At 35.0% G+C, this 11643-nt stretch overlaps 1 protein-coding gene across 3 annotated transcripts in view; it reads left to right on the top strand.

Moving 5' to 3' along the window:
- Positions 1-9748, top strand: part of OSBPL8 (oxysterol binding protein-like 8) — a 217437-nt gene extending 207689 nt beyond the window's left edge. For all 3 annotated transcript variants that reach the window (XM_011929374.1, XM_011929372.1, XM_011929373.1), the window contains 3 exons: positions 2759-2864; positions 4847-4949; positions 5546-9748. In XM_011929374.1, coding sequence (XP_011784764.1) covers positions 2759-2864; positions 4847-4949; positions 5546-5678 — 342 coding nt within the window. In that variant the 3' untranslated portion in view covers positions 5679-9748. The remainder of the gene's footprint in view (positions 1-2758; positions 2865-4846; positions 4950-5545) is intronic.
- Positions 9749-11643: the final 1895 nt, after the last annotated feature.

Below are 11643 nucleotides of genomic sequence, written 5' to 3'. Positions count from 1 at the left end.
GGTTTTCAAAGAGAATGCTTCCAGCTTTTGCCCACTCAGTATGATATTGACTGTGCATTTGTCATAAATAGCTCTTATTTTGAGATACGTTCCATCGATACCTAGTTTATTGAGAGTTTTTAGCATGAAGGGGTGTTGAATTTTATTAAAGGCCTTTTCAGCATCTATTGAGATAATCATGTGGGTTTTGCCTTTGGTTGTGTTTATGTGATGGATTACATTTATTGATTTGCGTATGTTGAACCAGCCTTGCATCCCAAGGATGAAACCGACTTGATCTTGGTGGATAAGCTTTTTGATGTGCTGCTGGATTCGGTTTGCCAGTATTTCATTGAGGATTTTTGCCTCGATGTTCATCAGGGATATTGTCCTGAAAGTTTTTTTGTTGTGTCTGCCAGGTTTTGGCATCAGGATGATGCTGGCCTTATAAAATGAGTTAGGGAGGAGTCCTTCTTTTCCTTTTGTTTGGAATAGTTTCAGAAGAAATGGTACCAGTTCCTCTTTGTACCTCTGGTAGAAATCATCTGTGAATCCGTCTGGTCCTGGGCTTTTTTTGGTTTGGTAGGCTATTAATTGCTGCCTCAATTTCAGAACTTGTTAGTGGTCTATTGAGGGATTTGACTTCTTCCTGGTTTAGTCTTGGGAGGGTGGATGTGTCCAGGAATTTATTCTTTCTTCTAGATTTTCTAGTTTATTTACGTAGAGGTGTTTATAGTATCCTCTGATGGTGGTTTGTATTTCTGTAGAATTAGTGGTGACCTCCCTTTTATCATTTTTTATTGTGTCTATTTGACTCTTCTCTTTTCTTCTTCATTAGTCTGGTTAGTGGTCTGTTTTGTTAATCTTTTCAAAAAACCAGCTCCTGGATTCATTGATTTTTTTGAAGGATTTTTCATGTCTGTATCCCCTTCAGTTCTGCTCTGATCTTAGTTATTGCTTGTCTTCTGCTAGCTTTTGAATTTGAATTTGTTTGCTCTTGCTTCTCTAGTTCTTTTTATTGTGATGTTAGGGTGTTGATTTCAGATCTTTCCCACTTTCTCCTGTGGGCATTTAGTGCTATAAATTTCCCTCTAAACACTGCTTTAGCTGTGTCCCAGAGATTCTGGTACGTTGTGTCTTTGTTCTCATTGGTTTCAAAGAACTTACTTATTTCTGCCTTAATTTTGTTATTTACCCATTAGTCATTCAAGAGCAGGTTATTCAGTTTCCAGGTGGTTGTGTGGTTTTGAGTGAGTTTCTTAATCCTGAGTTCTAATTTGATTGCGCTGTGGTCTGAGAGACTTTTTGTTATGATTTCCGTTTTTTTTGCATTTGCTGAGGAGTGTTTTACTTCCAATTATATGGTCAGTTTTAGTATATGTGTGATGTGGTGCTGAGAAGAATGCGTATTCTTTCATTTGGGGTGGAGTTATGTAGATATCTATTAGGGCTGCTTGATCCAGGGCTGAGTTCAAGTCCTAAATATCCTTGTTAATTTTCTGTCTCATTGATCTAGTATTTACAGTGGAGTGTTAAAGTCTCCCACTATTATTGTGTGAGAGTCTAAGTCTCTTTGTAGGTCTCTAAGAACCTGAAATGAATTAAGACTTTGGGGGACTGTTGGGAAGGCATGATTGGTTTGAAATGTGAGGACATGAGATTTGGAGGGGCCAGGGGTAGAATGATATGATTTGGGCTCTGTGTCCCCACCCAAGTCTCATCTTGAATTGTACTCCCATAATTCCCACGTGTTGTGGGAGGGACTTGGTGGGAGATCATTCGAATCATGGGGGCTGTTTCCCCCATATTATATTGTTCTTGTGGTAGTGAATAAGTCTCACGGGATCTGATGGTTTTATCAGAGGTTTCCAGTTTTGCATCTTCCTCATTCTGTCTTGCCGCCACCATGTAAGAAGTGCCTTTCACTGTCTGCCATGATTTTGTGACCTCCGCAGACATGTGGAACTATAAGTCAAATTAAACTTCCTTTTCGTCCCAGTCTCAGGAATGTCTTTATCGGCAGCATAAAAACGGACTAATACATCTTGTCTTTCTGATTCTAGTGTCTAATCTTGCATTTAGGTTTTTAAGTTTAATACTGAACACCAAAATTACAAATCTATTAATAGGATAGAGTCCAAAGTTTATTATTCTAAGGAAAATTTAGTCATAGTTGATGATTTCATGTACTTTTGAATCTTGTGCATCCATTTAAATGCTTTCAATAAGTTTAAATAATGCTCTACAAAATAATAGTATCATTTTTATTATTATAAGATACTTTCTGTACTACCCAGATGTGATTAAAAGTAAATCAACAGTTTTACTGGAAACCCAGCATCGTTCAGTGGGAATGTTTCTAACATCGGGAACAAGATAGATACAATTTATACACACTATTACTTAACATTCTACTAGAGATACTAGCTGGTGCAGTCAGAGGTAGGGGGATCTATATTCATATTTGTTTATGTATACATAAAAATATCCCTGGATATAAACTGATAGTGATGGGTACCTCTTTAGTGTGAGAGACTGGGTATACTCTTCATTGTGTATTTTACTTTTTGACATTTGTGCCAAATTACTTCCTATTAAAATAAGATCATTGGATTGCATAAGCGCATCACATTTGTTAAATTTGAATTAGACTATTTCATTGTTGTCTTTTTTTTTCTGAATATCATGCCTATGTGCAGATAATTTTGACAGTTGTACACAATTGGTCTTCAGTCCAAAATACAGTGTAAATTCACAAAATAGTTATTTTTTTCTTTAGGTTAATGTCCCCAAAATGAAACATAAGCCAACCAGGCAACAGAAGAAAGTAGCAAAAGGCTATTCCTCCCCAGAACCTGACATCCAAGACTCCTCTGGAAGTGAAGGTAAAAATATTTATTGCAGACTAATGAGAGTCTAATTTTTTTTAATTACTACACAATTTGATATGAATATGGTCTTTCATATTAACTCAAGAAGTTATATGATTTGGTTGGGGCAGGATTGAGGTACAAAAGCGATTCTAGATCATAGATAAGTTGTGAGACAAGGACGCAAGGTAAAGAAACAGAAAATGAAAAAGGGGAGACATCTAAATAAAAACCACACTCTAGGCCGGGCATGGTGGCTCACGCCTGTAATCACAGTACTTTGGGACGCCAAGGTGGGCAGATCACTTGAGGCCAAGAGTTCAAGAACAACCTGGCCCACATGGCGAAACCCCATCTCTACTAAAAATAGGAAAAAATTAGCCAGGTGCGGTGGTGCACACCTGTAATCCCAGCTACTTGGGAGCGTGAGGCACGAGAATTGCTTGAACCCGGGAGGGAGAAGATGCACTGAGCCGAGATCGCACTACTGCACTCCAGCCTGGGTGACAAAGTGAAACCCTGTCTAAAAAAAAAAAAAAAAAAAAAAAACACTCTAGGTAATAGCTACCTCTTACGCCTTGTTAACCTCTGAAAAATTGTTGATGGTTCCCTAGTTTGAATTCAGAAGCATTTTTTGAGCTTTGAGCTCACTTCCGTGCTTCAAAAATGTTTTTCATTTCCAGAATATATTACTGTAGTGTTGGGAAGTGACAGACAATAAAAATATAAAACTTAGGAACTGCTAGATTAAATTGTACTCCATTCTTATTTGAGTCAGATAATGTGTAAACTATCTTGAACTACATTGAGATGTAATCATGAAAGGATTAAAGTGATGTTTGTGACATTATGACAAAAAAAAAGAAAAAAAAACTTTAAGCCATAATCTCTACTGAGTTTACACTGAACTACGGAGCCCATTTTAACCTATAAAGATAACACTAGAGGTGAATAAATGGTAGATTACTAAGAAATTAGATGGCAAGCGATAACCAGTTTAAAGGAGAGGGAGCTCAATTCAATTCGAGGAAAAGTTCTTAGAATTCTGATGAATTATTAGGATTTCTAATGGTATATTATAGCAGTCTAGGCTTGGGGAGTGGTGTGAGGTAACATACTAGAGTAGTTAGAGGAATGAAACAAATAAGGGTTTAAAAGCAGGAGTCACATGGCATCCCAGTGTGTTAGAAGAGAGTATTGGTTGTATTATTGTTACTCCCATTTTACGAGAAAAGAAACTGAGACACAAGTTAACCTGCCTAAGGTCACATACCCCATAAGTAGGTATATGTATGTTATATATGCAGATTTTTTGGCTCCTTAATTCACTCTGTCATCCACTTTACTATATTACTATAACGTATCATCAGACATTTACTGAGTAATTAATATGTGCCAGACTGTATGTTAAATACACCTTATAACAACCCTGTGAAGTCTGGTATTATTATCCCTATTTTTAAAGTGAGAAAGCTGAGACTTGTAGAGAGGTTAAGTAGGATCTGAACAAAAATGGAAAGGAAGGAATGCATATGAGAGGGAATTTGGAAAAACATATACAGCTTGCTGATTGGCAGTAAAAATTTGCAGAAGTGTCGAAAGGGATTTAAAGATTGGGTAACTAAACACAATAAAATATTGAAAAAGGCTCAAGAAGCTGACTTCTTCAGAGGTAGGCAAATGGGCAAGGAACAGAAAAGAGTAATACCTTCTTCAAGTTAATATATATTTTCTAATGAATTATTTCTGTTTTAATTAGTTAAAAAAACTGGTGCCATCCAAAATGCAAATGATGTGTAGTCATTTAAATATATTTGTAGTGTTCTGGTGTTGCAATGATGTGTTTAAAACTTCAAAAGTGCAGAGTATTCATATTACTATGCTAATCTCTAGGCTACAAAAACAAATGCCCAGGAAAATTTTTATTACATGAGAAACATTAAATTGAACTGTAGATTATTTTTATAGTTTCAACTTCATTCTAAATGTCTTTTTAGCTCAATCAGTAAAACCAAGTACAAGAAGAAAGAAAGGAATAGAACTGGGAGACATTCAGAGTTCCATCGAATCTATAAAACAAACACAGGAAGAAATTAAAAGGTAATATACTAACAGTGACTATTCCTTTGAGACCAAGGAGTAGTTAAGAATCCTGTTATGTAGGAAATCATACGCAAACTTCATATTTTTATAACATTTAGCTAAGCTAAAATAGAATGTTAGTTTCTATCACCTGATGTTTGGCACTTATGAAATTCCTCCATCACTAAAATACTTGGGAAGGGAGGAGAGGTTGTTTTTTCTCTGTGAGGGTAGAGTTGGAATCACTTTATTTACTCCTGTAGCACGCTAGGAATGTAGCTGGGTTGCCTGTGGAGGTGGGGTTGTTTCTGAGAAAGTCAGTTAACAAAGGCCTCTATAGTCCCTTCTGTGCATGGCTATTATTTCATTGGAATGCATCAGTTGAAATATTGAAATGCATCCGTAACAGTGGGTAAATATTCACTCTCTGAGCCCTTAAGTATTCCTCTTTGCAGTCTCAGACCCCTCCCCCAGCCCCTACATACCACCCCATTACCCAGCAACTAAAAATTATTAACATTAAATGCTCTGTGACTGTATAATATCAAATTGTGGGCTCTATACCAACATTTCTGGCAAATCATTATAAAATTTGTTGTTGCTTATTTTTGTAGAAATATTATGGCTCTTCGAAATCATTTAGTTTCAAGCACACCTGCCACAGATTATTTTCTGCAACAAAAAGACTACTTCATCATTTTCCTCCTGATTTTGCTTCAAGTCATAATAAACTTCATGTTCAAGTAGAAGTTCTCTGCCATTGAATCAGTGAACTAGAAAGATCTGATTTGGCCTGGGACCAGTGTTCAAGTTGGTTTGGTCTTTATTAAAAATCACAATATTCCGAAAACAAAAAACCTAGGAGATAAATGTAGAGGTATTGACTTTTCGTATCTTTTATCTTCACACTGAAACAAGAGCTATCCTATTTGATTATTAAAGTGAGCTATGTGTTAAGTGCCAGGACATTTCTAGCTTTTGTGAGAATGTGTCTACATGTGAGTATAATAAACCCACATGTATACACAATTGTCTCTTATGTACTCTTACCTGACAGTAGTCTTTGTATTCTATAGTATGTTCTAAGATATAATGTTAACATTGTTCATAACAAAAAATGCTATCAATCTTATAAATATATGTAATCTATTTTCTTCATAAAACAGGCACAAAACTTTTATCAGTAAGGAATTACAGATTGAGAAATGATGGAAAAATAGACATAATTAATTCATTACACTACTGTTAGAATCATTTGCAAAGCACTCAGCTCAATTGTCTTCTTAGAAGGAAAGAAAAAGTATGAATAGTCAAAATGAATACACTGAGAGAGATAAATGGCAAATTGCTTTTTTAAAAGTTTACATAAGATTTTTTTTAACCCCTAGAATTTAATATTTATAGATCCAGGTAAATATATATACTTTTGTTTACATCAGTATAAAAACACTGGTGTGCAACTACTTGGATTGATTATAATACCACCTGAAGCACTTGCTGAAAAAAATGTGGTCAAAATTGATTGCTGTCCTTTTTTCTTATTTTTGTTTTTCTTAAGTCAGCTGGTTCATAACATAGGCCAAATTCTAGAGATGTTTGTAGGGCATTTGAAGTACTGATAATTCATGTTTTTTCATTATGAAAACTTATTTTAGCTTTAGACTCTAATATGTTCAGTGAATAAGCAGGATTCAAAAAATTATAACCAGTATTTTACTTCAAAAACCAAAAAGAGAAAGGCAATAAGAAAAGACACTGTGTGGTGGCCTTTATGTGTACATTAAAATTGGTTTTTGTAAAACGTGCAATAAGTTGAGTATTTACGAAGAGTATCAGGTTCTGAAGTTTAATTTTTTTTATTATCCTCCCTCTTCTTAGTAACTTCTTTCTGTGGCAAAACCACAATTCTTTAAGATTCCTATTGTTCAGGCTAAGGCAAACTAAGTTTTTTTGTTTGTTTCTTCAGTTTAATATTTTGACTTTGTGTTTTTACAGAAATACGTATATTCCTCGAAAGCAATTTTTGCCAAGGTAGTTAGGTTTAGGAATATGTTGTTCTAAAATATGTCTTAGAATCCTGAAAGTATAGATTTTGAAATGTTTTTTAATGAAAATGAAGGTCAGAGAGAATAATCCCCCACCACCACATTTGCCTTTCAGTAGGAGGAGGCTGTGAAATGGTAAAATTACAATCATTTATGCCATGATAAATACAAGGGTTGATTGGTAAATTATGAAATCAAAATGATAAAAAGAGCCTGCTTTTTTCCCTAATCAATATAGCTATCTCAAGTATCCTTAGGTTTCTATGAAGAACCATTTCCCATGTTTTGTTGGCAAAATAATGCTGTATTCCATATGTACATGTGACAGGATGTTTTAAATTGATAAAAGCATGAATATACCCAGTGTTTTCATGACATTAGAACAAATGGATTTTTGGTTATATTTTGTATTTGTCAATATAATTTTTGTATTCACATTCTGTTACACTCTGCCCATTCGTTGATATATGATATTCTGTAAATATTGTACAGTTTCATCTTTTTTATGGTTTAGTTAATTACATACAACTTGATTGGCTTATCACAAAAATCATTTCATCATTAAACCTTGTTAACATTTTTTTTATTGGTGACCCACCTCTTAGGACTTTGGTCTTATCCACGTGTATGTTGTTTTCATTTGGTCCAAATAATATTTTATTTGTATGGGTATCTTCTAAGACTAAATAGGTAGTTATGTTCTTTATTTTTTAAATTTCTTTTTAGAGCAAATGTTATGGGTTCTTACCCAAAGAGTCAAAAACTATTTCTTAAGAAAGAGCAGGGTTATTCATGACTGTTCCTTATACGCTAAAAGCATGCATCTAATCTAATAGTCCTCTTATGCTTTTAGTTGTATGTGTTTCTTTCTATGAACTGAACACAAAACTCAGGTATTGGTGGCTTAATTTTAGATTAGTGCTTGTACTAGACTTAGTTATATGAATCTTTAAAACACATAATTACTAACTTTGTAGCCATATATGTAATTGACTTTGAACGTTATTTGCCTGAAATTAATCTTCCTTCACACATTAATTCATAATGTGATTTACGGTTCCCAGTTGTCTGAGAGCCTCATGAGGGTTTCTAGGATTTATGACCTTATGACCAGTTTTTATCATTTATCCAAATGTTATTTTCCTACATGAAAATTTAATTGAGTAATAATTGTTCACATGTGCATTTTCTTTTTAGCTGTTAAATGTACTATGTCATCATCCACCATTTAGTAAGATGTAGCTGGCCCAGGACATGTAAAAAAAAAACAATAAATAGAGCATGTGAAATGTTAAGTTACAGCAATAGATATTTTACTTATATTTCATGTTAGTACTTTTTTGTTTTATATCAGTTATAAAGGTACAGTGTACTCTTTGTCACAGCTCAGTTGGTAATTGCATTCCATTGAAAAGTTGGCCTTGTAAAATACAACTCTCATTTAATATTCATGCTTTTGTGCCTTTAAGAAAATATTTTTGTCATTTTTTGTGTTACAGAACTATAATATGATTCAAGGTGTTTATAGGCTTGTCATAAAAGGGTCATTTCTGTGTGTCACTTTATTTCTTTTTATATAGCTATATTTAAACAATAATGCTATCTTTTATAAGGGTTTGTCTGTTTACCTATTCTTTACTCAGACGTTGATGTAGACTTGTCAGATTATTCTGAGTATTGTTAACAGTGCCTTTTCGATGGATTTCACACTTTTTGGCTGTCAACTTGTGCCATATACACACAAAATTTTGTGGAAGGCAGTTTTAACTTTTTGAAGAATATCTGTCAAAATTTAAGAAAACAAATGTATAAAATTCCTTTTTTTCCAGTGTTTAGCATTTCTAGTAAGCAATGAGGTTCTGTTTGACATACAGTGATGATGGCATTATTGATAAGCCATACATGAGACTGCAGATTATATTGAATCATATTAAATGTACAGAAATAAAATATTAGATTTATATCAAATTTTCCAATTTGAACCAGTGGGGAAAATCCCACAGAAATCAGTAAGTTTACACTTCAGTTTCTATCTTATTTGACTAAGTGGAAAGAGATTCTTTAGAATGTATAACCTGCCATTATGTAATTTGGTTTCATTTTATTCTACCTGTTGTGTGAGTTTAGTATATTTAATTTACTTTTTGTTACCCTTTACATACTGTTTACTTTTATTACAGTTTTTAATTGAAGCTGGACTGTTAAAATTGTATAGGACCAGTGTCTTATTAATATGATTAATATATTTACAAGAGCCACACAAAACCCATGACAAAATGAATGTGAATATTCTTTCTAAAAATTTAGAAAATTTTATCTTTTTGCATTTATGTAAAGTTATTTGTTTTACAATATCAAAATTTTTCATTTAAAGAAAAAAATGTCATGAAACATTTGAATTGACGAGCCACAGAACTTCAGTTGAAATTTTTTTCACTTTTTAGCATGCTAAATATACATCTGAGTTTAAATATTCTGTTTAATGGCCATTTATAAATACAAGCACTACCACTGGTCAGTTTTGTGTGATAGAATAAAAATATGTTACCTGCAGTGTAAGTACAGCACACTGTCAAATTCTTTTCCTTAAGGTGCACAGTAAATGTACAGATAGTTATAGGCTACTGTTTTGTAATGTACATTTCTAATCTATTATTCCTAACCTATTATAACTGTTTGCAGAGAAAAAAGAATTGAATTTTTCTAATAATCTGTAAAATTATGCTAACTTCTACAAGTAGGCTTCTAAATAAAATTTTTAAAAAGAGCAAATGGTGATCAAGTGACTTTTAATACAATATGTGACTAAATTCGTGCTAATTTGTTTTAATCCCCTCTTTTAGGGGGATAGGGATAGCTGCAAAGGATGGCAAACAAAGGACTTGAAAGGGATTCAACAGTGAGAATCCCTGAAGTATTCTTTGCTTGGTGCTTTATATTCATTCTTCTCTAATCCTCTATGAGAACCTTAAGAGGAAGTTAGCGAGATTTTATACATGAAGACGCTGAGGCTCAGAGAGGTTGAATGTCTCCAAAAGCTACAGAGTAAGAGTGGTAGCCCACTCTTACTTTAAGAGTAAAAGCACAAGTTTGAATCTGTATCTCCATGGTACACTTAAATAGAACTCTAATAGCACTTCACTTCTAAATGTCAGAAATATAATCCACTGCGTGAATCTATATTGAGTAACGTAACCCCTTTGTTATGAGTAGCACCAGAAAAAAACCCTACTATTAAACATACACGAAATCCATATGAAAGGGTTTTTTTTTTACACCGCCACCCCCCAGATCACCTATTAGTCCATACCAAGTCAACATCAGATGAGTTCCGAGGCATCATTCCTCTCTGGTTTTCCCCCACCCTCCTTTCTTCCCATTCTTGCTCTCTGCTCAGGGTCCAATTGCTTCTGGCTGTCATTTGGTTTGGTTTGATTAACTGGGGAGAAAAAGATGGGAGGGCCTGCCGGTTCCTCCTATCTTGTTCATAGCAATAAGGATTAAGGAAAACGGGCCCCTCATTGTCCAACCTCAGTGAAACATCTACAAGATCATTTTCTTGCTAATAGTGGCATGTTTCTACTCTAGATGATGTGTGTTGTGCTATTTTGCTAGTTGAATCTTCTGCATCTCACAAAACATCACTTGTGGGAATAATAAACCAGGAGAGTGGTGACCTACCACAGTAATTTGGTGGGTGTCTGAACCAGAGCAATTCCATCTTGAATAGGAGCTGGGTAAAATGCAGCTAAGATCTACTAGGCTGCATTCCCAGATGATTAAGGCATTCTAAGTCACAGGATGAGATAGGAGGTTAGCACAAGATACAGGTCACAAAGACCTTGCTGATAAAACAGGTTGCAGTAAAGCTGGCTAAAACCCACCAAAACCAAGATGGCCACGAGAGTGACCTCTGGTTTTCCTCACTGCTACACTCCCATCAGCGCCATGACAGTTTACAAATGTCATGGCAATGTCAGGAAGTTATGCTATATGGTCTAAAAAGGGGAAGCATGAATAATCCACCCCTAACATGTTTAGCATATCATCAAGAAATAACCATAAAAATGGGCAACCAGCAGCCCTTGGGGCTGCTCTGCCTGTGGAGTAACCATTATTTTACTCTTCTTAATAAACTTGCTTTCACTTTATGGACTCGCCCTGAATTCATTCTTGCATGAGATCCAAGAACCCTCTCTTGGGGTCTGGATTGGGACCCTTTTCCTGAAACAGGTGTAATATAAATATTTGAATGCTGAGTGCTAACTATGCCAGGCACTATGCAAAGTGTTTAGTGAACATTCTCCAGACCTCAAAACCTTTTGAGATTTTTATTTTATATATATTATCTCCATTGGTTTTTTTGGCAGGGATTGTTTTGTTTTGAGACAAGGTCTGGCTCTGTCGCCCAGGCTGGAGTGCAATGGTGCGATCTCCGCTCACTGCAACCTCCCTTCCTGAGTTCAAGCAATTCTCATGCCTCAGCCTCCAGAGTAGCTGGGATTACAAGCATGCACTACCATGCCCAGCTAATTTTTGTATTTTTAATAGAGACAGGATTTCGCTATGTTGGCCATGCTGGTCTTGAACTCTTGGCTTCCTGTGATCGCCTGCCTGTGCCTCCCAAAGTGCTGGAATTACAACCATGAGCCACCACACTAGGCCCA

This window comes from Colobus angolensis, unplaced genomic scaffold (genome assembly GCF_000951035.1).
Source record: "Colobus angolensis palliatus isolate OR3802 unplaced genomic scaffold, Cang.pa_1.0 Scaffold80, whole genome shotgun sequence".
In the NCBI taxonomy this organism is placed as follows: Eukaryota; Metazoa; Chordata; class Mammalia; order Primates; family Cercopithecidae; genus Colobus; species Colobus angolensis.
This window is presented reverse-complemented; position numbering and strand designations above follow the sequence as displayed.